Source organism: Rhinolophus hipposideros (assembly GCF_964194185.1).
Source record: "Rhinolophus hipposideros genome assembly, chromosome: 8".
NCBI classification, from domain to species: Eukaryota; Metazoa; Chordata; class Mammalia; order Chiroptera; family Rhinolophidae; genus Rhinolophus; species Rhinolophus hipposideros.
In genome coordinates, this window is record NC_138054.1 from 82,930,791 (window position 1) to 82,957,956 (window position 27,166).

Here is a 27,166-nt window from a genome sequence, read left to right on the forward strand (position 1 = left end):
GAGAGCCCACTGGCCCATGTGGGAATCGAACCGGTAGCCTTCGGAGTTAGGAGCATGGAGCTCTAACCGCCTGCGCCACCGGGCAGGCCCTAAACATATATTTGAAACTATGTATTTCTCTCAAAAATTCCCTTTAACCCTTGCTTTGGCTGGAGCCCACATATTCTGATATGTTGTATTTTCTTGCTGTTCAGTTAAACTGTTTTCTAAATTCTGTTGTAATTTAGTCTTTGGGACTATGGGATATTTAGAAACAAGTCGCTAAATTTCCAAACATTTGGGGATTTTCTAATTATTTTTCTGCTGTTGATTTATAGTTTAATTTACTGTGGTTGGGGAACACACTGTGTGATTTCAGTCCTTTGAAATGTTTTGAGATTCATCATTGCTTCTAAAATGGTGGTATTTTTTACAGAATTTTTAGTTGTTTTTAGCAGGAGGGTTAATTTAGGTAACCTCGCTGTGTTGGTAATGGAAGTCTCTAACGTGGTTTTGAGTTAAGGGTTTGGGGAAATAATTAAACAATCAGGTGACTTGTTGTTTTAAATAACCTAATAACTGAGTTGTTTTTACTCTAAGTCACAAGAAAAGAAAATTGCAATTTTTGGTACAGTGTTTAGTTTTTTTGGTTAAATTTCAAGAGTTTGGAAAGTCAGAGATCCGGCATGGAGTTGGTCGAGGTCCGGATTCCGCGTGTTTTGTCGACATTTTCCTCCACGTGTGTGTGTTCATCCACAGGCGTGTGTTCCAAGTCTGAACATTCCAGTCCATCTCAAAGCTTACGTCGTACCCTAAAAGTATTGAACTGCTGCTGTCATCTCCTTTTCTCACTTGTCCCTCATCCATTCCTGAGCAGTTCTTACTCACCTGTAGCCCCCACACAGCTTGCCTCATTATTCAGGGGTGCACTTGCGGGCTGTTATGTGTTACATGATTCTGAAGGACACTAAGCTCATTACTTCAAGTTCATAATACATGAAATCATGTATTATTCAAGTAGGACATTGTACTTTCGTTCATACTTTTATTATTTTGAAAATATTTTGGATACCTGCTAGGATATGTACTATATGAAAATTACACTTAAAAAAATACAGGCATATGGTTTCTTACACATGGTCCATAAAATAAAATGAACAGTTCACTGACTATGAAAGTGAATCTATTAATTCATTCAGCAAATGCACTCTTAAATCTGTTTAAGACTGCGTGTTAGCTGAGACTGCCAACCAGCTTGTCAACAATACCATAATTCATTAATTTTCATATTAGTCCTTTTTGAATCAGCATATTCATTAGAGAGCCAGAGGACTATCTCTTTATCTGCAGATGAAGAAGGTTAGTTAGCAGCCAACTGAATGTATGGGAAAACTGATGGTCCAGTGTGGGAAGGGTGGTGTTGAAATGAATTTCCCACTAGGAGAAATGATGGATAAAGTGTGAGAGGGTAAAGCAGTCGCTGGCCTTCCTAAGGACTTGGGAAGCATGAATAAGAAAGGGTTGGGTCACTATTGCAACCAGATGGTACAGAATTTCATAGCTAGAAGAATGCCAGAAAATAATGCCTGGAGGCAGAATAGGGCATGTGTTGGAAAAAACCGCAGGGTTACTATTGAAGGTTTGATTTTGATACTGAGTACTGCGAGGACCTGATTGAGGAACATTTGAACTTGCCTGTAAGTAGCTGTTTAGTACCATGAGTTGTATTTTGGGATAGTTTTCTTCCCTTGTAACAAAGTGAGATTTATCCTGTTTTTGGTATACCAGATAGGCATCTGTTAACATTTTTTAATGCTGAGATTGTTTCTAAGCAGTGTGCTCCTTCCTGACTTTCTGTCAGGAGGAAAGAACTATATTTAGCTGGTTAGGGACTGTGTACTAGCTCATGTTGCCGGTATTTTCCTTGGTCTTCTAGGCTGCACATGGTCCGTCTGATGCTGTTGGAGAGACTACTGCAAACCTTGCCCCAGTTACGAAATGTTGGAGGTGTCCGGGCCATCCCATACATGCAGGTATCCCTCAGCTCACTGGGTCTGTCACATTGGAGCTGGGCCACCTGTAAGCATGCTGACATCTCTCTGCCAGAGGCTCCATAAGGCTTTGTTTGGTGTTAGGCCGTCGAACAATGGAATGTAGTTTTGAACTACAAGTCACAGCCCTTCATTATATAGAGAAGCCCGAGGATCAGAGAAGGTTTTAAAAATGTCCACAGTCATCCAGCTAGTTCCTGACAGAGCCAGGAGCAAGAGTCCGCTCCCGAGAGTCTTAGGCTACAGCGACTCTAGTAATGTTAGTATTAGAGTGTGGGCTTGTGATAACCACTCTCCCACTTGCTGCCTTTCTCTTGGAAAACTGCTCTTTAATTCTCAGCCCAGCACAGTGCCCTGCCGCCACCCATTTTGGTTGGACATAATATCAGTGAGTTTTGCGAAAACATTTTCTGCGATGCCAAGTGTGGTATATACAAAAGTAGACTCTAATGGCTTGGGACACTTAAACTCTTGGTACCTTGGGGTTAGAACCTTTTCATGGATTACTGTTAGGATTGGCAGGGATTTCTTCTGAAACACCTTGGATTTCCAGAAGAAATCGGGATTTCTTCTGAAACACCTTGGATTTCCAGTTGTTCTTTAGGGAATTGGCTTTCATTTGTCATCTGTCTTTTGACTTCTAGGTCATTCTGATGCTCACTGCAGATCTGGATGGAGAAGACGAGAAAGACAAGGGAGCCCTGGACAACCTGCTCTCCCAGCTTATTGCTGAACTGGGCATGGATAAGAAGGTAATACCGAGTCATAGTGTGAGGAACAGTGATTGGCTGAGATCAGTTCTCAGATGTTCATTCCTCTCTTAGAGGAACCTCCCCTGGTTTCAGTGGGCGGGCTCCCATTGTATTGATTCAACAAAAAAGGTTCTCAGTGCCTACTCTGGCCCAGGCATACTTTTAGATCTGGGCATAAATGAGGAACGAGATGACGTCCTTGCCCTCATGGACCTTTTGTAGCTCTGCAAGGCAAAAACAGTAAATTAGTTGTTTATATCTTAACATGGCCTCCCAAGTGTATCAGGCTCTAGGTAATCAGGTATCATCCATGGATACATAGCTTCTTTTGTCTCTGATTCCGTCTGAGGAACTTTCAGCACTGCTAAGCTTGAGAGAGTCTTGTTCAGAGGACGCCTCGAGCTTAAAAGTAAGTGTGGGCTTCTGGACCCCGCTTCTACCTGCAGGACGTCTCTAAGAAGAACGAGCGCAGTGCCCTGAATGAAGTCCACCTGGTGGTAATGAGACTTCTGAGCGTCTTCATGTCCCGGACCAAATCCGGATCCAAGTCTTCCATTTGTGAGGTATTTTTGCTTTGAGCTTCTGGGTGTGGGGAAAAGTAAGAGGGTCGGCTGGCTGTGCTAGGGCTGAGAGCACAGGGCATAGTGCTCTGTCAGAAGTCCTTTTGTTGCTCTTCGAGAGCAGAACCTCCCCCTTTTCCCGAAACCCTTCCGAGCCCCTATCTTTGCCAGCAGTCCCTCCATGGGAGGGGTTCAAGGGTTTGGAGGTTCCACTGTTGAAAAGCAGTGACTGTTCTGCAAGGCGCATAGTGGCTAAGAGGATCCCCAACTGTATGTTGCTATAAGGTCTGGTGATAAGGCGGAGAGAAAGCAGTGTGTGCATGGAAGAAAGGAGATTAACACAAAGCAGAGAAGGTAGAAATGGAGGCTGAACTGCATCCAGTCTTAATGAGCTTATGAGCTGTGGGGTTTGCTGGGATTTGCAAGGCTCTCCTAATGGTTTTATTTACAGTAGCTTTTCTCCTGCTTTTTTTATTCGTGTGATCACTCACCCCATCTCCTTTGGAAGCTAGTTCTATGAGAAGAGCCCCTGCCAGGAGGGTTGGGTTGCTAAGAAGTGCTGTACTGGGAAGCTTTCTCTTTCCTTGAAATGGGCTTCTTTTCTGGTTGTCCAGGGGAAAACGAGAGCACCTATGCCCTCCAGGTGGAAAGGTTGGCTGAGCCTTGCCTTTTGGCCTCTGGCATGTGTGTGCAGGGGAGATTAGAGTTGAGAACTGGTGTTTTTCGTTTGTTTCTTTTTGTTTCTTTTTGTTTTCTCTTACTATGCTGTGATTAAAAAGAGTTAGGGAAATGTTTGAGCTAGTTGGGAAACTTAACTCAAGAGACTGATTAACCCACTTCCATGCAACTGATTCTATTCTATTGTGAGTGTGTTCCCTCCCAGCACCCAGTGGGTTTACAGCCTTTCTGACCGTCTCTCTGTTTTCTCTGCCATCCAGTCGTCTTCCCTCATCTCCAGTGCCACTGCAGCAGCGCTGCTGAGCTCGGGGGCCGTGGACTACTGCCTACACGTGCTCAGGTCCCTGCTGGAGTATTGGAAGAGCCAGCAGAGCGACGAGGAGCCCGTGGCTACAAGCCAGTTGCTGAAACCACATACTACATCCTCCCCACCCGACATGAGCCCTTTCTTCCTCCGCCAGTATGTGAAGGTGAGGTATTTCCCCAGACAGCAAACAACTGCTCCTGTCCCTCACCCCGAACCCTCTCTTCTTTACACTCACAAGCAGAGCTGAAGGAGCTGAGGGCAAGGACCGTAGGAAGGAGCCTGCTTTCCTTGGTGGGGTTTAGTCTCAGCATGATTTAAATAAATAACCGCTTCTGCCAACCTTCTGCTGGGACCCTGATTCCTGCCACTTTGTAAAGCTCAGGAATTGAATGCAGTCAGTCATGTCCTTTTACATTGAGTTCCTTAGAAAAAGGTGAGACGGTACAAGGCCACGTTGCCAGTAGGGGGTCACGTCCTTATGTCAGATATGTCAGATACTCCCCCTGCTGTCATTATAGGCCCTTTAGAAGATGGGCTTCCTGATCAGTGAGTCTGGGAACAAGTGTTCCCACTTACTCGCCATGGGGCTTAGAGAAGTTCCATCTAATCTTAGTAAGCCTCAGTTTGTATACCTGGAAAATGAGTCTGCGCAGAGTGTCTGCTTTATAGGGTTGTTGTGAGCATTGAATGAGCTGATGTTTGTAATGCACAGTGCCTGGCACGTACTAAAGCTCAATAAATGTTCACGATTATTACCATCTCTCTTCCGTCGAGTCCATGCAGTGGAGTTAGATGGGTTGGACTAGCTGTGCTTCTTACTGTGTATTCAGAACTGCTTTGAAAAGTATTAGGGTATGACAAGCACAAAATATAATTCTGGTCATGTCCTTCTCTTTTTTATAACCCTGTGGTGGTTTTTCATTACTGTTAGGCCAAAAAGTTCTTTGAGGATTCAGCTTTCTACCTTCTCAGTCTCTAGCTGTGTCACCTATAGGACCACTGTATGCAGCCCTACTAACCCGGGCATTTCCCCCCATGGGACGTGTTGCCTCTGTACATGCCATCCCTTCTGAAGTTCGTCCCTCTCCCTCTGCATCCCTTCCTTCCCACATCCACTAATTTCCACTCCTTTAAGACCCAGGACAAGCACTGGACCCTGGGGAAACCTTCCCCAGCACACACTTTCCTGCTGTCAAGTCTGATCGAGATAGCCTTTCCCTGAGTGCCCTGTACACGCATGTGGAGTCTTCTCTCTGAACTTGCAGCAAAGACCATTTTATTCCTGTTTGTACCCTCAAAGCTTGAGGACTTATGGAGCAGATAAATAACTGGTGATTGGATAGATGAGACACGTTGTGCAGACTCTTCCTGGGGACCATGCAGCTTGCAGGGTAGCTGTCATGTCCACTGTCCTCAAATCTCTCAGTAGCCTGGCCTCACCGTGATACGAACCCAGGATCTTGACTGAGTTTAGTGATCCTGGCCCCCTTGGTTTATTTAAGTATTTCTTATTGTTATGGAAGTTTTTGTTCTAGGGAATGGATATATCTCGCATAGAAAGTCAGAAATCTTTCCCCGCTGGTATTTTTTCAGTATTTTCCCATTCTCACTGTTAAGTTCTTTGTAAGTAGAATACAATCAATCCACTGTTAGGAACCACAGAGTGAAATATTAGAACGTTTAGGAGCAGTGAGATCTGTCTCCACTATAACCTTTGCGTGTAATGAAATTGTCCCCAGGAGCCTGGAGCCTTGCTGGGTTTGTAAACTAAACTGTTGTCAGTAATGGCTTTGGCGTCGAAAGGTGCCATTGACCAATTCCAATGCACGGTGAGCCTGGTGAGCAGTGAACCAGCCCTTTTTCTAAGTGTGGTCCTGAAAGTTGTCGATCACAGGTACTTACACAAATGTTCTTCTCCCAGGGTCACGCGGCGGATGTGTTTGAGGCCTACACTCAGCTTCTCACAGAGATGGTACTGAGGCTTCCATACCAAATCAAAAAGATCGCTGACACCAGCTCTCGAATCCCACCACCTGTCTTTGATCATTCGTGGTTTTACTTTCTCTCGGAGGTAAGTGAAGATTCCCAGCAGTACCACTTGAGGAGAGAACACCTTGGCGGTGACGACCTTTGTCGCCCCCTTTTCTCCTTACCCTCGTATAGTATTTCCCCTAGCAGAGGCCCTCCCACCATTTAGGTCTTGCCCCTCTGGAGTATATATATGTTGAAACTGTGGAGGATCGGCATCAAAGCAATCCAGCCACTTTAGTTTCTGTCCATTTTACTTACCCCATATTGGGGATAATGGGCAAGTTTAATAATTCAGACTCTGTCCAGAACATAGAAAGTATATTAGTTAAAGCAGGATTTTTTTATAGGGGATTGGTAAACAGCCAATGAAGAAGGAAAGATTAAAAGGGAACGTTGCCGTAACACAGAGATAGTAATTGCAAGCAGCAGCCTTGTGTGTGATGAGAAGCCCATGGAGCTGAGTGGGGTGGGCGGGCTGCTGCTAGTACCGTAGGAGCTCTGAGGAGCGGGGACGTGACGTGGCTGATTCTGGAAGCTGATGATTAGAACCAGCTAGAGTTGGTTTGTCCTTAAATACTAAAGACATGATGGAGGCTGCCGGGTGAAGGGCTGTTGCTAGGATAGCAGACAGACAGACAGAAACAAGCCCTTTCTCCTCCTGCCTTCCAGCGTCCCCCTATGTTCCCCACTAGCAGAACCTAAGGGAGCCAGTTGCAGAGAAGCACTGCAGTTAACATAATTCTGGGCTGGGCCCCACAGAGCAGGGGATGATGGGGTTGGTTTGGAGCCTGGTGAGAGAATAGCGTGTTATGACACAGCAAGCCTGAGAGAACTCGGGGAAGAAACATCTGTTAGCAAACCCCAAATGGCCATTTCCAGTTGTACAGATGTAACAACCCAACTCTTTTACCTGAAAGAGAGATTCTAAATGTTTTTTCCCCCCTCCAGTTTCACTCTGGGTGGGCTGGAGTGGAAGCCCACTTCCCTGTAGATTCTCAGAATTCCTTGAAGGGGAACAGGAATATCGCTGTTTTTCCCTCCTTGACTTCTTCCTTTCTGTGCCTTTCTCCTGGCCCCTGTACGGAATACCAAAGTTCTCCAGAGGCTAGCTTGGTCACAGGAAATAGCTTGGTTTGTATTTCTCACCAGTTTTCAGTAACAGTTCACGAAAACCCAGGGAGCCAGGGCTGGTACAGATATAGTTCCAGAGTCACTGACTCTTTGTGTTGTTTCTCCCTCAAGTACCTGATGATCCAGCAGACGCCATTCGTGCGCCGTCAAGTCCGCAAACTTCTGCTCTTCATCTGTGGCTCAAAGGAGAAATACCGCCAGCTCCGGGATTTGCACACCCTGGACTCCCACGTGCGTGGGATCAAGAAGCTGCTGGAGGAGCAGGGGATATTCCTCCGGGCAGGTGTGGTCACCGCCAGCTCAGGCTCCGCCTTGCAGTACGACACACTCATCAGCCTGGTACGAGGGGTGGAGATGGTAGGGCGGGGACAGGGCATGTGGTGGGGCTCAGCCGAGCAGGTCATCTGAGGGGGCAGGACAGGGCTTTGCGATGGTTAGAGGACGTCCTGGCCAGGCTTCAGGTCAGATGAATTCGTAGTACCTGACTGGGTGCTATTCCACATGGACTTGGCTTCGGGATCTGAGATTTCCCCTCCATTGCCGCCCTCACCTGGCCGTGGTTCCTCCGTTACGAGGAGGGGGCCTCGGGCTGCTTCTCAGTGTCATTTGCTCATGTCACAGACAGGATCAACCTGAAATCTGTGAACCTGACTCTTGTCTTTGAGTAAATTGAATGTATTTGCACAGGGGCATCTAGAAAGAACGCCGTCGGTATTACAGAACCCCAATCTAGCGTCCTTACTGTTATGCTTTCAGCCAGAAAAAAGTAAACTGGATTGGGGTTTCCCAAGTCATGGTCTGTCTTTCCCGCTGCGTTACTGTGTGGTCTGAAGGATCCCTGCAAGCACAGGGCCTTTGTGTGCCGGGGAGCCAACTGCAGGAGGCTCAGTAAGAGCCTTGTGTGTGGGCCGTGGCCCCAGGTTCGCCAGGCCGCTGCATCCGTGTGCACAGAGGGCCGTGTTCCGTTGGCATCCAAAGCCGGCTGAAGACCCCTGAGGCAGCTGGTGTGGTACCGTATGGGCTGCTTGGCGGGGTTGCTCAGGAGCGGTGGTGGGTTTCCGTTTCAGATGGAGCACCTGAAGGCCTGTGCCGAGATTGCTGCCCAGCGGACTGTCAACTGGCAGAAATTCTGCATCAAAGACGACTGTAAGCGGTGCTGCTGCTTTGGGTGCTAGTCATTCCGTCCTTCTAGAACTACTTACTGAGGCCTCCTATAGGCCACGCACTCAACTGGGTACTAAAAATACAGCCAGGAGCAAGATATGGCCGTGCGCCACTTGATAGTGGGGATATGTTCTGAGGAATGTGCCGTGAGGTGATTTCGTCGTCGTGCCAACACCACGGCGCACTTACACAACCCTAGGTGGTCTAGCCCACTGCACACCGAGGCTGTGTGCTGTGCCCCCGTCATGCGGCCCGCTGTTGACAGGAACATAATTGTGCAGTACAAGGTTAGACAGAACTCTGCCTAGCAAGGAAGACAGGTCAACTTAAAAGAGTGGTAAGGGTCAGTAGACAAAGTTTGGGATGCTGTGGGGGCACAACCTAGGATATCTGACGTCCAGGTTGGTAGTCACGCTATGGAGTCTGGAGAACTGTTATTCGGAGAGGTGGCGGCTGGGAGCCAGTCTCTGTGTGCTTGTGGTACTTGTCAGGTATTTCCACAGAACGTATAAAGTCTTCACGCAAACCTTCAGCAGAGCGCCTGGAGGAGGAGCTGGGGGAATAGAGCAGTCGTGACCACGGGGAGAGGCTCCTCCTCGAGTGGGAGTCCGCTTGTCGCCATGTTCGAGCTGAGCCCCCTCTCCTCTGCCCGCAGCCGTCCTGTACTTCCTTCTCCAAGTCAGTTTCCTGGTGGACGAGGGCGTGTCCCCAGTGCTGCTGCAGCTGCTCTCTTGTGCTCTGTGCGGCAGTAAAGTGCTCGCGGCTCTGACGGCCTCCGCTGGGGCCTCTGCTGCCGCCTCCTCCTCGGCCCCTGTGGCCGCCGGCTCCGGACAAGCCACAGCACAGTCAAAGTCGTCCACTAAGAAGAGCAAGAAAGAAGAAAAGGAAAAGGAGAAGGAGGGTAAGAGGCCCCCGCTTGTCTTGTTGACCAGGGTGGTGTGTTCTCATCTGTCTCGGAGCACAGGGTTGATTCTCTTCTGAAGCGGCTTTTACCCTGATTTACAGGGGACCTAAAACCCAAATGCCCTCTGGTGTCTACTTTGGGTCCCATTTTCAGTTACACTGAAGGGGACATCTTCAGCAGTGTGACTTCCTCTACTGAGGGTCAGTGACAGGAAAGGTCACAGTGCACTGAATATTTTTAGGAGGCCAAGTGTTTTATTCTGTGAAATAGTACTACTTGTTCTGTGGTATTTTTCAGCATTAGATGACATGATGCTTATAAATGTGCCGTGTAAACTGTGAAGTGCTCTACAAATGTGAGCTGTTTTAGCTGACTCTTTAGCATCAGAAAGGCAGGCATCTTTCTGCTTCGCTGCTTTTCATGGTCCTTGGAGGCTTGAGACAGGTGATTGGCGTAGACAGCAGTGGAGATGGTCCAAGTTGTCCCGATTAATTATTCAGTTTTCTCTGTGCAGGTCTGTATTAATGTGGACTGTTTCAGACAGCAAACCTGCGAAAGGCAATTCCTCCCGCAGTGTAATCGTGTTTCTTCAGTGCCAGGCTTATATGGGCACTTCATCCTGTGGTCTTTTGGTGGCATTGTTATATGTCTCATTGGGGCTGACCTTTGTCCCCATTAAACAACTGCAAATTGTTTTCAAATGACAGCTGTTTAGTTCAGACTTTGCGGCACAGACAGCCTCCCCTCCCTCCGTCTGGTAGCACTGGCTGTATGACCCTGAGCTGTTTCTTCCTACTCGTCCGCCTCAGTCTCGCCCTGATCTTGCAGGTGAGAGCTCAGGCAGCCAGGAGGACCAGCTGTGCACAGCTCTGGTGAACCAGCTGAACAAATTTGCTGATAAGGAGACCTTGGTCCAGTTCCTGCGTTGCTTCCTGTTAGAGTCCAATTCTTCCTCGGTGCGCTGGCAGGCCCACTGCCTAACTCTGCATATCTACAGGTAGGGGCCAGGGCTTGGTTTCGGCGGGCTGCGCAGGGCTGTGACCAGAGTGGACGAGGGAGCTCTTTCTTGGTTTTATGTCACAGTGTCAGTGTTTACACCAGCCTGAGAATCCTCTTGACTGTTACAGATTCCTTCCTTGCGTTATCTGCTTTTTGGCTATTAAACTGATGCCATAAGCAAGAGATGCTCTGTTTTCCGCTGAGAAGGCTATGTTTAAACGTTTGTAAAATGACCAGATTTGACTCTCAGGCTAACAAAGCTTGGTTAACAAAACCATTGAGTGATATTGGATGATGGGAATAGACCGCCTCCTGAAGACAGGAAAGGACTGTGCCACACCCACTAGGACCGGTGGTTAAAAGAGCAACAGAGCCACTCAGACTTAACTCTTAGTTGTAGGGAAACAGATATATCTACAAAAACAGTACCTGGGCCTTGTTGATGAAGAACCTCATGGTTATCTGCTGCTTGGTAATAATGTGAACTGTCATTCACCTCCAGAAACTCTAGCAAATCTCAACAGGAGCTCCTGCTTGACCTGATGTGGTCCATATGGCCAGAACTCCCAGCCTACGGGCGTAAGGCCGCCCAGTTTGTGGACCTACTAGGATATTTCTCCTTGAAAACCCCACAGACAGAGAAGAAGGTAACAGCTGATTCATGGTCAGAGGCTAACTGGCCGTATATAACCTTTTTCCTCTTCCCCCCCCTTCTTCTGCCTCACCCCGCCCCCCCACTGCAGTTCAAGACGTTGTTTCTCAGTCTAGTTGTGTAGGACACAGCTCCCTGGCCCATGCTGGTGTTATGAGCCTTGCGCTCGCCCCCGGCTGAGGCAGTCCTTTGTCGGTCATCCACTCACAGCTGCTCATGGCAGCTCTCGCCGGCTACCAGCCACTCACGCTGGTCACCGGCTGCTTATGGCAGCACGCAGTATCCCATGGCAGCGCACAGCAGTGCATGGCAGCTCGCGCTGGCTGCCGGCCACTTACGCTGGCTGCCGGCTGCTCACGGCGGCACACGGTAGCCCGCGGTAGCACTTAGCAGCCCGCGGCAGCACATAACAACCCAGGCCAACCTCCAGCTGCTCATGGCAGCCCAGCTCCAGGGAGAGCTGTTGTTCACAATCTTAGCTGTAGAGGGCGCTGCTCACTGGCTGATGGTGTTAGGAGCATGACTTTCTAACCACCTGAGCCACCAGGCCGGTCCCAACCTTTATTTTTTCTTTTTTTTGAGTTAACGTGTATATATGAAAGATCTATTAAATACACATAGAGCACTCCCAGTGTGTATGCTACACAGACAGTATATACCAGCAAGTAAGCACAACCTGAGATTGGCTTAGCCAATAGAAGGAGATCAAATAGGGAAGGAAATGCAACTCATTCAAGTTGCTTAGGGAAGAAAGTGTTCGTCTGGTTTTCCTGGAAGCTCTGATTACATTCCCCAGAAGTGTTTCTGCAGTTAGATAACCATTTCATGGCTTCTCTGGAAGAACAAAGTTTGTCTTCCTCCACAAGGTCTAAAAAGATGGACTGTCACTAAGGTTGTGGAAACTTCTAACAAAGACAGACTCCTGGAAACAATTAGGAATTAGGCCCAGCTTTGTATGATTCTGGATGGGGGCTGAGAAATCTGGTACTTCTAGGGTAGTACCAGCTAGGAAGCAGAAGAGAAGTCTTTTCCATTAAGACTTTCCCTTGGGTTTTTTTAAACTATGGTCGTTTATTGATTTCTGTTTCAGTTGAAGGAATATTCACAGAAGGCTGTGGAGATTCTGCGGACTCAAAACCATATTCTTACCAACCACCCCAACTCCAACATTTACAAGTGAGCTTTGTTCTGCTTTCTCCCTCTTTAAAGCTTAGTCCATAGTCCGAATTGCTATTTCAACCTTGATTGGCTCTTAACATATGTATTGATACCCCTCTGGCTAGTTGGTCTTTGAATCCCTCCCTCGGAGCCGGAGCCGGGGACTTTGCACATAGAAGTCACTCAAAATATAGCTGGTGAATTAGGGTTTGGTAAGCAGTAATTTAAGAACGTCTCTAGTTTCAGGGGTCTAAGTCTAAATCAAGTAAGTTTACAGAAAGTAGACGTATTATTAAATAAAAACTTTGAAAATAGAGCATTAGTTAAACTGACAATTTATTATCTCCCTGGTTTAATAGTGACTGTTTTTTCCCCAAAAAAACTTTATTGAGGTAAAATTTAAATACCATAAACTTCCCCTATTTTAAATATTTAGTTCAGTGATTTTTAGTAAATTTAATTGTGACTCTTTGAGTCAATTTTTTTTTTTTTTTAAATTTATTTATTGGGGTCTTTGAGTCAAATTTTAACATGACTTTTTAGGCTCCTTCTCACTTCAGGACAGCTCAAAAATAGAGAGCATCTAATGTTAATTATTTGAAATTTCCTTCCTGTGGTTTCTACACCCTGTTGGGATTTCTCACATTTCCTTGTGTGCTTACTACGGTGGGGCTCGCTGTGAATATTGAGCCATGGCTTTTTCATGGTTTCTTTATGAAGTTCAGTGCTTTCTCAAATGAAAATGTCCTTATGCTGAGACTCGTTTCTTCCTTAGCACCTTGTCTGGCTTAGTGGAGTTTGATGGCTATTACCTGGAGAGTGATCCCTGCCTGGTGTGTAATAATCCAGAAGTGCCGTTTTGTGTAAGTGTCATCTTTAATATGGACGATCCTGAGGCTTACAGGGCCAGTGGGTTTCTCATTTCCAGAGACTGATTATTACCACATAGATGTTCCTCTCCTAATGGTTGGTCACCAGTGGTATGAATCCTTACCTGCCACGGTTGGACCTTAAATAGAAATTTTGTCCCTGGATGAGGTGGGGGTTACATTGATGAATTTTGAAGAAGCCAGAAGGAGCCATTAGCCTTAAACTAATACAGTGCTTTCTTTTTCTTTAGTATATCAAGCTGTCTTCCATTAAAGTGGACACGCGGTACACCACCACCCAGCAGGTTGTGAAGCTCATTGGTAGCCACACCATCAGCAAAGTGACAGTGAAAATTGGGGACCTGAAGCGGACCAAGATGGTGCGGACGGTCAACCTCTATTACAACAACCGAACTGTGCAGGCCATCGTGGAGTTGAAAAACAAGTATGAGCTCCTCAGGCTTGGGGAGGGGCAGCAGGCTTGTAAGGCTTAACCCCCGTTGTTGGCTGCAATTGCTGGAATCGGGTAAAGCAGCACATCCCTAGAGACCTAGTTTGTCCTCTTATCCTCTTCCGTCATGACTGGGGGACAAAAGGGAAACATCAGTTCCTAAGGGTGTCGACAAAGGTTATTTTAAAATGGTGTCCAGGGGAGCCCTCGGGGGTCTGTGGAAGCTCTTTAGCAGCCTGCTAGGAGGGAGAAGCTGAGTGAGTGGGACTCCAAGCTGCTCGTGCCCCTGGTAACCAGAGCAGTTCTATTTTTATGTAAAACCTTCCAAATTGGTTTTGGGAAGTAGTTGTCATTTCTTAGATTAAGATACTATTCTCTTGCTCACAGAGCAGGCAGTGTTTCTCCAGAAATTTCTGTAGTACGTAGTCCTTCCATTTCTGCATGGTACCTTTCCTCTCTATCTGCTGATGTTTCTGGCTTATCTGTCCCAGTGTTTGAATCAAGGGATGTCATGTGTGGGCCAAGGAAGGTACTAGCGTGGGTTATAGTGTCGACCGTTACAGAGACAGATCTGTTGTTGAGGTCTTGGGCGTTGCTATTGGGCAGAGGGCATGGGTAGATGCTATTAGGATATAGTGCTGTTCTACACATTGAATGGAAGTACTGGTATTGTTCCAAGAGGCAGAATGAAGCTGGGCTGTAGCACATCAACAGATGGCCACCAGGCAGCTTTCCCTGCTTCCTTTGAAAAGCAGAGTTAACATTGGTGATCTACAAGTAGAAGCCTTTCATTGGGGTCGTCCCTTTCCCTTCTGGAGAAGGGGACTTGATTTTCTCTGTGTAGTCAGTACACCTGCTGGCAAATCTCTGAAGACTCTGGAATAAGACTGTGGATTCACCTCACAGTTCTCCTTATTTGACCGTGGAGGGCTTATTAGCCTCAGTTTCCTTAACACTAAAGTGGAGCTAATTCACTTTAGGTTGTTATTTTAAGGATTGAATGAGTTAGTATACGTAAGGTGCTGAGGACAGAGCCTACCTAACACATAGTGAGTGCTCAGTAAATGTTAGCTCTAATTACATTAGTTTAATTATCCCTAAATTATGACATGTTTTTTTCTCTTTGTGACTCTCCTTGGCACTTGGTCCAGATCCTGATATGTCCCTCTGCCTCTCTAAAGCAACCTGAGCTTTTTCGTCCCAGGGTAGTTGTCACAATGGGGACGTAAGACAGTCATCAGCATGGTACCCCTTGGAATCACAGGCTTCTGTGTGGCATGCTTGGGGAGTAATGTCTTCCCTTGATAAGTACTTCTGTCATTTTTCTGGGATCTCAAAAATTATAAGGAGCATCTTGAAGCACTTACATCTTCTATCTTTTTATATAGAGGCAGTGGGGAAATATTTTAAAAATTAGGTGACTATTATTTGCCAGATTTCCTTTTCTTGGAGTAATCACTTTATGGCCTTAGAATACATAGGGACAGTCCTTCTGTTCGTCTCATCAGACTGGCATCACTGAGGGTTCAGTGAGAGGCTCCCAGGCCCTCTGTCCCCCTGCCTGACACGGTGTCTCCTAGGCCGGCCCGCTGGCACAAAGCCAAGAAGGTTCAGCTGACCCCTGGGCAGACAGAGGTGAAGATTGACCTGCCCCTGCCCATTGTGGCCTCCAACCTGATGATTGAGTTCGCAGATTTCTATGAAAACTACCAGGCTTCCACAGAGACCCTCCAGTGCCCACGCTGCAGCGCCTCAGTCCCTGCCAACCCAGGGGTCTGCGGCAACTGCGGAGAGAATGTCTACCAGTGTCACAAATGCAGGTAAGCGTGTGGTCATCGCCCAGGCCACACCGTGTACATTCCTGCTATTTTCCCATGAGTCTCAGTGTGGGCAGTTTCAGTGTCTGGTGTCATTGCAATGATTAGAGGATTATGGGTGTGTAGCGTGTGGAGTCAGTCCAAGGATAGAGAGAGGAGAAGGAGGGAAGAGGAAGAGTGGCGCTCGCGCACGTATGTGTTTGCCCGTCCTGTGGTGGACGGGAAGTTCCTAAGTTTAGTTCTGGGTCTTTCTTGTTACCTGGTTGCTGAAGTCATCCTCACCTATTTGTTGCTGTCCTCCAGTAGTCCCTGCCGTGGTTTCTACAGTACAGAGGGGGTACAGTCCATCTCCTCACAGGGTCACCCCCACCTCACCAAACCTCTGCTAGCCCCCTCACCCAAATACTTCGGTTCTACAGATCCATCAATTACGACGAGAAGGATCCCTTCCTCTGCAATGCCTGTGGCTTCTGTAAATACGCTCGCTTTGACTTCATGCTCTATGCCAAGCCTTGCTGTGCAGTGGATCCCATTGAGAATGAAGAAGACCGGAAGAAGGTGAGGCCAGCTCTGTCCCAGGCCCAGGGCCGTGGTTTTGACCTGCTCTTTGGGCACAGCCGGTGTAGGGCAGTGCTTTTCCTTTTCACCCAAATCTTCCTCAACTCAGCACTATTTTCAGGGCCTGTCTTTTCATGGGGAGCAAATGATGGAGTAAGATAGATTAGAACACATGGTTTGCATAGCACTTTGGAGAAGTGTTGGCAGTAAACTAGATTCTCAAGGGCAGAAATGGAAAGGCAGAAAAAACGGTGCATGACTGCCCTGCATTTTTTCTCACAGACTGCTTCATAATCATCCTGGTCTTCCCTCAGGATTAGCTTGTTCAGGTGTACTTCTCAGTCAGCTTGACATAGTGGAACTGGACATTAGAGGAGTGAAAAGGGGTGAACTATAGGGATAGCTACTAGAAGCAGCACGGGAAAGCAAAAGATCTGGCGTTGGAGAGCAAAGGACCAAAGTTCCGATTGTGGCTGTGCCTCTTACTGCTGTGTGGCCTGGCATAAATGACTTCTCGGCATTGCATGTTTATGTGTATGTTGTATATGTACATCATACATTATGCCTGTCCCACGGGATTATTGTGAAGAATAGAAATAGTGTAGGAAGCACAGGACCTGATCTGTAGAAAGAGTTTCAGTAAATGGTTAACAATTCGGATCACTCAGGGAAAACCATCATGCTGAAAAGCCTTCACACGCGTCCCTGTCTTTTCCTGTCTAGGCTGTTTCCAACATCAATACACTTCTGGACAAAGCTGACCGAGTGTATCACCAGCTGATGGGACATCGGCCGCAGCTGGAGAACCTGCTCTGCAAAGTGAATGAGGCTGCTCCCGAGAAGCCACAGGTAATCCAAATGAGCAGGGGCCTCTGGAGAGGGTTCTGGAACCTAATCGGAAGACTGCTGCCTGGGTGAGACCATCTCCCGGTGGAAAGCTGACAGCTCATCACCTCTTTGGTTGCAGGATGACTCGGGCACGGCTGGGGGCATCAGTTCCACTTCAGCCAGTGTGAATCGTTACATCCTGCAGTTGGCGCAGGAGTACTGCGGAGACTGCAAGAACTCTTTCGACGAACTCTCCAAAATCATCCAGGTAGAGAACAGGGAGCGGCTTCGGAGTGTGTTCTGTCTCGTGTTATCGGTATCGTTTTTCAAACCAGCGTTGTTGCCATCAGCCAGCAGCTCTACTGGGGTTGTCCTTTCCTACCCTTGCTGAAAACGTAGACGAGTGGCCGCAGCACACAACTTCTCCCAGTGGTTTCTGGTGCAGAGATTATAGATCATAGATCTGTTTCTCTTGACCATTCAAAACCCATCTTTTAGTTAGAGGGGTTGCTGGTTTTAATAAATTGGGTGTCAGGATTCTCTTCTCCCATTTTCTGATACATACCATGTTGCCAGGCTAGATAGATAGGGCGTCCAACTCCCTTCAAGCAGGGTGGGCTGTCCGGTGGGTAGAAGATTACAGACCTGATCTCCATGGGATGGGAGGCTGGCTATAGACAGGAGAGCAGCCACTCTCCTTCGTTGCCCCCCAAATCGCTGGTGTGCTGTCTTCGCTATATGTGCCTTCAGTTCCGACCTCTGTCTTTGTGCTTTATGAGACAGTGTTACCTGGGAGTTAAGGGTATGTGCCTGCGATCGGAGGCTGACTTCTGACTCTGCCACTGACCTTGATCAAGCCAACCCCTCTAAGCCTCAGTTTCCTCCTCTGTAGAATGGGGATAAAGTATCTAACTGATAAGGGTGATCGGGGATGGTTAAATGAGATAGTTTTCACAAACCAAAGCGAACTTCCTCTTCCCCCTTATTTTAATCCATAATTTATTTCTCTTTTGTCCTTTTTTTTTTCTTAGAAAGTCTTTGCTTCACGCAAAGAGTTGTTGGAATATGACCTGCAGCAGAGGGAAGCGGCCACCAAGTCATCCCGGACCACCGTGCAACCCACCTTCACTGCCAGCCAGTACCGCGCCTTGTCCGTCCTGGGCTGTGGCCACACGTCCTCCACCAAGTGCTATGGCTGCGCCTCGGCCGTCACAGAACACTGTATCACACTGCTCCGGGCCCTGGCCTCCAATCCAGCCCTGAGGCACATCCTCGTCTCCCAGGGCCTTATCCGGGAGCTCTTTGATTACAATCTTCGCCGAGGCTCTGCTGCCATGCGGGAGGAGGTCCGCCAGCTCATGTGCCTGCTCACTCGGTCAGAGCCTGCGTCATCGCGGGGCTGGGGCAGCAGCGGTGCTAGGGCACTGGTGGGGTGGGGGGGGACGCAAGGGATGCTTCCCACAGCCAGACAGGCTAGCTAGTTTCTTATAGAGGGAAAGTAGGAAGCTGTCCAGGGGCTGGATGAGCGAGCTAGGGGAGCATTGGAAGCCCCTTGGAAATAGTGTACTTGACTTATACTGTACTTTGTTGTTGGTTCAGCGAGGTTTCTTGAGGAAATGGTCTCTGAATTCTGGTGAAGGAGGAGAAGAGAGTGACTGTGCACTTGGCCTCAGACTCATGCGAAAGACATCAGTAGAGCAGTGGGGCCTAGTAGTTAAGAGCCTGGACTGGGATCAGAAAGACCCAGGCTCAGTATCTGATACTTTGAACTGTGAGCCTTGGACAAATTACTTAATTTCTTGGGCCCAAGTCTTCCTTCCTCATCCGAAAAATACTGATAATGGTAAATATCTAAAGGCTTGTGGTGAGGATAGAATGAAGTAATTCATGTGAGTAGTGACACGTTTGTTGAGTCCTCAGTATGTGCAGAGGCAGTACCCAGAGCTAGATGTGGATTATTTACTGAGTGTGTGGCATAAATTCTGGAACATGTTTATTGAGCATCTGCTGAATGCCAGGCACTGTTCTAGACTCTGAGGATACAGTGGTAAAGGAGACAGAGTCCCTGCCCTCACGTGGCCTATGTGATGGCAGATGGGAGAGCTGCTGTAGACACATCACCACACAAGACTATGTCAGGACGTTGGATTGTGAAGAGACGTAAAGCTGGGATGGTGACCCTGGTTGTGGGAGGGATGGCTGTGTAGGCTAAGGTGGTCCAGGAAGACCTGAGGGCGTGATGCTTGAGCAAAGAGCGGTGTGAAGTAGAGGCAAGCCTGCAGGTACCTGAGGTGTGGGCCTCACGGGCCGGACACGGCAGGTGGAAGGCTGGAGGCAGGGGTGAGCCAGGGGTGGCTGGGGAGCAGCAAGGAGGCCTGAAGGGCGCCATGGAGGAAACGGGAGCAGAACCAGTGAGAGGTCTCTAGGGGCCCGATCCTGTAGAGTCTTGTAGGCCATTGTAAGGACTCTGGATTTTATTCACAACATCTTGGGAAGCAAGGAAGTGATGTGGTATTGTTTATGTTTTTTGTATTGTTAATCCAGACAATTACAAAGGGGCGTGGATGGGAAATGTGGATGCCTTGTGGGGAATGAAGTGGAGGCAGTTAGAGAAGATGAGGAAAGAGTTGTGCCCAAGACTGAGTGTGAACACCTAGATCTGGGGACCGCAGTACCCCAGCCAGCACCTGGGACTCTGCAGCCCGGGGTGTGCATTCCGGGGAAAGAATCTCCCATGTTGGTGCTGCCCCGCCCTCAGTTATGTCTCCTCCCAGGAAAGGGAGCTGTGACATGCACTTTGTACTACGTTCCGGGTTTGCGGGCTGACTCTAGTCTTGCCCCGGGAAGGCCGGGAGCCCTAGGCATTGATTTCCTTTACTCTGGGCTCCCAGTGGAAAGGAGGGACAGGCTTGGTGGGGAGTAACAGGACTGTGTTTCTTTGCTTCCCCAGAGACAATCCAGAAGCCACCCAGCAAATGAACGACCTGATTATTGGCAAAGTGTCTACGGCCCTGAAGGGCCACTGGGCCAATCCTGATCTGGTGAGCAGGGCAGCCAGCCCCTGGGAGTGCTCCTCCCTCTCCTCATTCCTCCCCTTGCTCCCTCCCGGCCAGTCCCGTTGTGGTGACACAGCAGCACATTTCCTTGCAGAGCTCACATCCCAGAATGATTGTCCCAGGTCACACCCAGCTCCAGGGAGAAGAGCGATGGGTGGTCGGTCTCATGGAGTGTAAGGGCCTCCATCTCTCCTTTCTCTGATGGGGCCACCTGTGACCAACACTTTTAGTTCTGAGTCCCTGGGTCAGAGCTTGGACACAAACCCAGTCCTGGGATTGACCCTTCTGACCCTTCTCTACTCGCATCTCTTCCCGTTGGCCTTCTAGGCAAGTAGCCTTCAGTACGAAATGCTGCTGTTGACAGATTCGATCTCGAAGGAGGACAGCTGCTGGGAGCTCCGGTTACGCTGTGGTGAGTTTGGGGAGCTGTTCAGAGACAGGAAAGGGGGCCTCAAGGTGCAGCCCTGGCCACAGAGGGGAGAGGCAGCGGGGAGCGTTGCTGGAGCCGCTGTGTGGTGCGTCGTGGCCCTGACTCTGCCTCCCCTTTACCCTCCCCCCAGCGCTCAGCCTTTTCCTCATGGCCGTGAACATCAAGACGCCCGTGGTGGTTGAGAACATCACCCTCATGTGCCTGCGGATCCTGCAGAAACTCATCAAACCACCTGCTCCAACCAGCAAGAAGAACAAGGTACTGGGCAGGGCGTCTCCGCGGCCCCCCACGCCCCGGCCCTCCCCTCCCCTCCCCTGACCTGGGGGAGGGGACGCCGTCGCATCCTGGGCTTCGGGTCAGCAGAGGTGGGTTGGGATTTTTGAGAAGGAAGGCTTCTCAGAGGTAAGTCAAGAGGAAACTAAACATGGAAATACAAATGCGTAGAACGAAGTGAGTAGCCATGGAGGACACCCACTTTCTGCGGTCACAGCAGGTGACAGGCAGCTCCCGGAGAGTGGGGTGATGGCCTGTCCCCTCCTGTGCCTGTGCCCACACAGTACTGTGCAGTGATGAACATCCTAGGCTCTGAAGCGACTTCTTGATTTCAAATCCCAGCTCTTCTATTTACCAGCACCGTGACCTTGGGCAAGTTATTTAACTTAGGTTCCTCAGTTTTTCCATCTATAGAGTAGGAATAGTCTCCACCTTGAAAAGTTGTGAAGACTAAATGACTTACTGAAGATCAAGTATTCTGAGCAGAGTCTGGACCAAGTTAGTTCTTAATAAATGTTTGCTGTGGCTATATGCTGTCTCCTCTGTCTAGAATGCTCTCCTTTGCCTTGTTAGCTGCTCCTTAGAAAATTCACTTCTCTGCCAGGCTGGCTATGAGCTCCTTGAGTTCAGGGACTATCTCATTAATACGTTTTTATGTCCAGTGCATAGTATGATATCTAGCATATAATAGCCACTCAGAAAATCATTAAGTGAATGAATAGCGCCAAATCCATATCCTAAAATAACTAGCCAGGCCGCAGATTGACTTGCTTTTACCAGCTTATAGAATACGCAGGCCGTAATTCTTTGTCTCGGCCATGCCCCTCGGCCAACCCTGCTCTGTGATCCTTGGGCCACCCAGATTCCTGTTCCATCCCGGTGGAATCCCTTGATGGGAAACAAGCTTCATTGCAGGAAGATTGCTTTCTGAGTGGTAAGCACTGGAGAAGATGCTGATGTTAAACAATTTATACTACGTTTCCCTTCTCTGGCCTGCCCAGCCCCTCCTCAGAAAAGACAGGACTGAGGTACCTTCCTTCCTGCCCTTTGATGAAGGTTTCTTTCCTCTCAGAGCCGATTCCCAGCAAATAAAATTAGTCCTTGATTGAAAAGAGGACCCTCTTCCCCACATAATCATTGTTTTTTCCAGTGTCAGGTAAAAGGAGATTTCCACAGAGCTCTTAGCCTCTAAGCCCTAAGGAACCTTGTATGTCTCTGTTCACATTTTGCTTAGTTTTAGCCTTTGAGAACAGAACTTCTCAAAATGTGGCTCACAGCTTCCTGGCTGTTCCCCCCAAGACTGCCAGGGAACCTGTGAGGGCAGCGTTATTTGTATAACTAACCTAACACACGGTTGGCCCTGTGCACTCTCCTGCCGTTTGTGCCGGTGGTGCAGTCAACGCTGGTGGGACTGCCGGTGTCTGAGCAGAAAGAGGCAGCAGCACCCGCTTCCCTCACAGCCACACTCTGCTCTAACACGCGGCTTCAGCTGAGAGTTTCCGGAGGAGGTGGCATGGAGTCATTGCAGTAAATCTGGACTCACAAGGACTAACTTTTTATTGTTGAGCGTGACCGCGTGGGAAGTCCACACAAAGCACTTCCGCGGCACAGCGAAGTGCAGTGTTGTGTTGGGGAAGCGCACCTGTGCGATTGTCTGAGATGCCAGCTGAAGCAGCGGCGTGTTCCCTGGTACCCCACGTGCGCCTGAAAGGACGACTGAAAGGCAAATTGTGGTTACTCAGAACTGGGTACTTGGCAGACATTTTCTTGACAATTGAATAAAGAGGAATGGACGTAACGCAGTGAGCCTGCATTTTCAAATGAGCAGTGCATGTTACAGAATCATGCGTAAGTAAAAGGTGAATTTTAGTGTAAAGGAATATGAAAAGCTAATTGATTGGTTTCAGATCCCACATTACAGCCAGTCTTTAAGAACCTACAATGTATTGAATTTTGGTGTGGTCTCAAACAAGAATGTCCGTCATTAATTGGAAAAACTACTGAAATCTTCTTCTCTTTTCCATCTATATATGTCTGTGAGGCTTGATGTTTTTCATGTACTTAACCAAAACAATATATCACAACAGTGCGAACGCAGAAGCAGATATGAGAATCCAGCTGTCTTAGTAAGGCAGTCATTCAATTATTTTCAAAAATATAAAACTGTGTCACTCCTTTCTCTAGATTATTTTGGTTTTGGAAAATATAAAAAAGTGTCAGTTAGGTTGATAGGTAATGGATTTATTCTTATTTTTAAATGAGTAAATATCTTCAGAGTTTTTCAGTTTCAATTTCGATTACAGTAAATATCGGTAGATGGAACCCCACATACAAAAGCTCTTTAGAGTCCTCAGTAGTTTTTTAAGAGTGTAACGGGATCCTAAGGTCAGAAAAGTTTGAGAACCGCTGGGTTCGAGTGTCTGGGGCTCTTGGCTCTGCAGGCTAGTTCTGGTTAGTAATGGCTCTTTAAATTCTGGAGACTGCTCAGTTACCCCTTGAAGATTTATATTTGGGAAACAGCAGATCAGCCCGGGGAGAAGAATTAGTGTGTATGTGGCAGTAGGATTGTCTGTAGGACAATCTAGCTCCATCTTATCCTGCACAGTCAAAATCCATGACCTTCAGCTCAGTTTGGAGATGCTAAATTGGATCAGGGTGCTTTAACGGGAACACACACTCGGGCACAGAAGATACGCTTGTTGATCCTTCTGACCTTGCCGGTGCATATGTCCCCTTGGGGTGTTGGTGCCATGGTGTCGGAGCTGTGGCTCGGGCGTGTTCTCAGGGGCTCCCCCTTGTTCCGCTTTCCTCCTGCAGGATGTTCCTGTTGAGGCCCTCACCACAGTTAAGCCGTACTGCAATGAGATCCATGCCCAGGCCCAGCTGTGGCTCAAGAGAGACCCCAAAGCATCCTATGAAGCCTGGAAGAAGTGTCTTCCTATCAGAGGTGGGTCTGTCTCTTCAAGACTTGGGAAATCTGCCCCTCCTACTCCTGTCCTGACAGCCCTAAAATCCCCTCATTTTTGTCACTTTCTTTTCTTTACCTCTCCCTGCACCCTTTTGCCCGCCAGGGGTAGATGCCAATGGGAAGTCCCCCAGCAAATCAGAGCTCCACCATCTCTATCTGACGGAGAAGTACGTGTGGAGGTGGAAGCAGTTCCTGAGTCGTCGGGGCAAGAGGACCTCCCCCTTGGACCTCAAACTGGGCCATAACAACTGGCTGCGGCAAGTGAGTGACTGCCTCCTGGGCCCCGCGGCCCCTGGCCCCAGACACGGAGCGCCTTCTGCGTCTGCTCTGCTTTCCCTTCTCTTTGCTTTCTAGCTTCCTTTCAAACGGGGAGCAGGTTGCAGCCACCAGCGTGGTGGCTCTGCTCTGCCCTCTCATCAAGCTGTGTGCCCTCTGCACCTCCCTGACCACTTAATGGAACTAAGCCGCAGTGGCCACTCGCCCCTGTTCTCCTCCGTCTTTCGTATCTTCTGCTGTCCTTGCCCTCTTCTTTCTAGCTCATATCTTAAAGGATTAAAGTGATTATATTTTAGAGAATTCATTTGTCCGCTGATGCATAAAATAAATGTTCGATTTACACTAAATATAAGTATTTAGTCTACAGGTTGGCCCCAAAATAAGAATTATAGAAGTCTTTGCTAAGGAAAATACCTGTATGTCTTTTTGCCCAGCTCAGTCTTCTTAGGTATGTTCTACAAATCACTTGGCAGAGAACATTTCCGTGGAGAAGGACGCTCCTTAGCAGGCTCCCTCCCAATCCGTGACAGTCAGGTCTTGCTTGTGGGTGATTGTGGCCTTTAACCTTTTCCTGGAGAGGTATCCAGAAGGCTTCTCCTGTGTGGGTGACAGGCGACTTGGCCCTGCTGGGGACAGCGTGCGACAGGCTGTCTGTCATCTGAGCCAGGGGCTTCTCTCCCATTCCCTGCAGGTGCTCTTCACTCCAGCGACGCAGGCCGCTCGCCGGGCAGCCTGTACCATCGTGGAAGCTCTGGCCACCGTTCCCAGCCGCAAGCAGCAGGTCCTGGACCTCCTCACCAGGTACCGTGTGAGGGGGGTGCGGAGAGTGGCAGAGCTCGTCCAGAGCCTTTCCGCTTTCCCGGGGGACCCCGAGCCCGGGGCAGTGGCGGGCGCACCTGTGCCCTGCAGCCATGTTGTCCCATGTAGGAGACCACAGAAACAAGAAGGTATGTAAAAGCTGAGCCATAGCGGGGGCACCAGCAGCTAATAGAAATGCTGGTCATACGTGACCTTGTTTCATCCTCACAGCAGCCTGGACTTCAAGGGGTTAATTCACTTGTCCCCGGAATGTCCACCTGAATCCAGGCAGTCTAATTCCAAAGCCCACATACTGGCCACTAAACTCTATAGTATACTTGCCTTCTCGATGATTCCGTCAGAAATATAGCCTCGCTGCCCAGGTGACCGCCGTTCATGTTCTGGTGCTTACTCCAAATGTGCATAGTCGATCGTATCACACTCTCAGCTCTATGCTTGGAGCTCTTCCCAAGTGTGGGGAGTTCGCAAGTGGGGAGTTTAGGTTTTCTCAGGGGCCCTCCCCCATCCCCAGAAGGAAGGGGGGTGAAGGACAGCAGGAGACGTGCAAGATGGAATGAGCAAGGAGCTCGCAGAGCTGGCGGGCTGCTTGAGTTCGTTCACAGTACCCTGTCTCTCGGTGGCAGTTACCTGGATGAGCTGAGCATAGCTGGCGAGTGTGCTGCTGAGTACTTGGCCCTCTACCAGAAGCTCATCACTTCAGCTCACTGGAAGGTCTACCTGGCAGCTCGGGGGGTCCTGCCCTATGTGGGCAACCTCATCACCAAGGTACCCACCCGCAGTCCCTGGAAGCCCTTTCCCTGCTCCTCCTTTCAGAGTACACTTTCTTGGATGTAAACTTTGCCGTGTTCTTTTTGGCTGAGAAGAAATACTTGTTGAGAATATCTTTATGACTTTATCGTATTTGTCATAAGGATATAGCCATCTGTTGGGGACACTGAGGCCTTTCCCAATTCGGAAGCCACCCTTAACATCATTGCAAGTGTCTTTGGCTTCTTGGAAAGGAATTTTGCAAAGACTCAGCTTGAGGGATCATTAGGATAAAAATGATGGTGACTGTGGAGTGTGTTTGGGTGGTGCTGCCAGCTCCAGGTCCGCTGGTGGAGGTAACCAGTGTCATTGGCAGTGCTGTCGCACTAACTGCCCATCGTCCTCTTTAGGAAATAGCCCGCTTGCTGGCCCTGGAGGAGGCCACCCTGAGCACGGACCTGCAGCAGGGCTACGCCCTCAAGAGTCTCACAGGTAGAGAGCCACCTGGCCCTTCCTTCAGGGCACCCTGGGTGGAGTGTGGTGACTGACCCTGAGTCCCCTTGGGTGCTGGTATGCTCTTCCCTTTCATGTTGGCGTGGTACACATTTAAGCTCTGCGGTTTCCTCCTCATCGACAGGTTTCCGTTTTTGAGCTCCTGTTTGCTGTTGACCAGCCTGCTTCCCTGAGCACCTTCCCTGGGCTGCTTTCCCTGCTTTCGAGTTGCTCATAATCTTTTGAAGATACTGACCAGCCTTGCTTATATTCTCATTCAGACTCTTGCAGCAACTGTTCCCTGTCCCCACAGGCCTTCTTTCCTCCTTTGTGGAGGTGGAATCCATCAAGAGGCACTTTAAAAGTCGTTTGGTGGGCACTGTGCTGAATGGATACCTGTGCTTGCGAAAGCTGGTGGTGCAGAGGACCAAGCTGATCGATGAGACCCAGGACATGTTGTTGGAGATGCTGGAGGACATGACAACAGGTAGCCCTGCCAGTGGCCGGGACCCCGAGGCCCCACGTCCTGTCTGGGTCTGCCTAGGGACGTTAGTCTGATTTCCCTGAGTTCTGCAGAGGGGCGGCAAACATTCCAGGAAAGGAGCAGAAGCTTCTCTTGAGATAGGACTGGTTCTTGGACATGTAAAGTTCCAGAGCTGGACTCAGTCAATTTGCGCTTTTTATATTGAGCTTATAGAGCAGCAAGAGGTCAAGGGCTCTCAGATTGGTATCTATTCATTGATTCTGGAAAATTCTTAGCCATTATCTCTTCAGTGCCTCTGCTCCATTCTCCTTTGACCTTGCGGAACTCACTCTCTGTCATCCGTACCTCTTCACCTCTCTTTCGTAGTGTTCATCCCACTGTATCCTTATACTGCTTTTGGATCATTTCTTCTGTTCTGTCATTCAGTTCATTAATTTTTTCTTCACCCTGTGTTACCTGTTTAATCTACCCATTGTGTTCTTGTAGTTCCAAATAGATTTTACAGTCTCTTGTTTTTTATTGGCATTTCCCATCCCTTTCATAATCTTTCAACGTATCAAACTTATTTCTGTGTCTGATAACTCTAAAATTTGAAATATTTATTGATCTGATTGTGCTGTTTATTATTTCAGCTCTTGCTTATGGTGCCTTAAATCTTTTTATATTTAGTGATTTTGACTGTGAGCTTGTGTTTTGTAGATTTATCTGGAAGTTTTTCAGGATCTGAGTCAG

General features: G+C 48.5%; 1 protein-coding gene across 8 annotated transcripts in view; it reads left to right on the forward strand.

The window, feature by feature from the left end:
• Window positions 1-27,166, forward strand: part of UBR4 (ubiquitin protein ligase E3 component n-recognin 4) — a 122,646-nt gene that overhangs the window by 67,179 nt on the left and 28,301 nt on the right. For all 8 annotated transcript variants that reach the window (XM_081057012.1, XM_081057013.1, XM_081057015.1 and 5 more), the window contains 27 exons: window positions 1,916-2,012; window positions 2,675-2,782; window positions 3,229-3,345; window positions 4,281-4,490; window positions 6,249-6,398; window positions 7,601-7,828; window positions 8,557-8,635; window positions 9,309-9,554; window positions 10,386-10,554; window positions 11,059-11,203; window positions 12,299-12,384; window positions 13,142-13,229; window positions 13,487-13,680; window positions 15,267-15,506; window positions 15,923-16,061; window positions 16,785-16,910; window positions 17,029-17,157; window positions 17,921-18,264; window positions 19,840-19,930; window positions 20,273-20,357; window positions 20,506-20,633; window positions 23,466-23,595; window positions 23,720-23,877; window positions 24,584-24,693; window positions 25,335-25,476; window positions 25,869-25,950; window positions 26,264-26,437. In XM_081057012.1, the coding sequence (XP_080913138.1) occupies window positions 1,916-2,012; window positions 2,675-2,782; window positions 3,229-3,345; window positions 4,281-4,490; window positions 6,249-6,398; window positions 7,601-7,828; window positions 8,557-8,635; window positions 9,309-9,554; window positions 10,386-10,554; window positions 11,059-11,203; window positions 12,299-12,384; window positions 13,142-13,229; window positions 13,487-13,680; window positions 15,267-15,506; window positions 15,923-16,061; window positions 16,785-16,910; window positions 17,029-17,157; window positions 17,921-18,264; window positions 19,840-19,930; window positions 20,273-20,357; window positions 20,506-20,633; window positions 23,466-23,595; window positions 23,720-23,877; window positions 24,584-24,693; window positions 25,335-25,476; window positions 25,869-25,950; window positions 26,264-26,437 (3,995 nt within the window). The remainder of the gene's footprint in view (window positions 1-1,915; window positions 2,013-2,674; window positions 2,783-3,228; window positions 3,346-4,280; window positions 4,491-6,248; window positions 6,399-7,600; window positions 7,829-8,556; window positions 8,636-9,308; window positions 9,555-10,385; window positions 10,555-11,058; window positions 11,204-12,298; window positions 12,385-13,141; window positions 13,230-13,486; window positions 13,681-15,266; window positions 15,507-15,922; window positions 16,062-16,784; window positions 16,911-17,028; window positions 17,158-17,920; window positions 18,265-19,839; window positions 19,931-20,272; window positions 20,358-20,505; window positions 20,634-23,465; window positions 23,596-23,719; window positions 23,878-24,583; window positions 24,694-25,334; window positions 25,477-25,868; window positions 25,951-26,263; window positions 26,438-27,166) is intronic.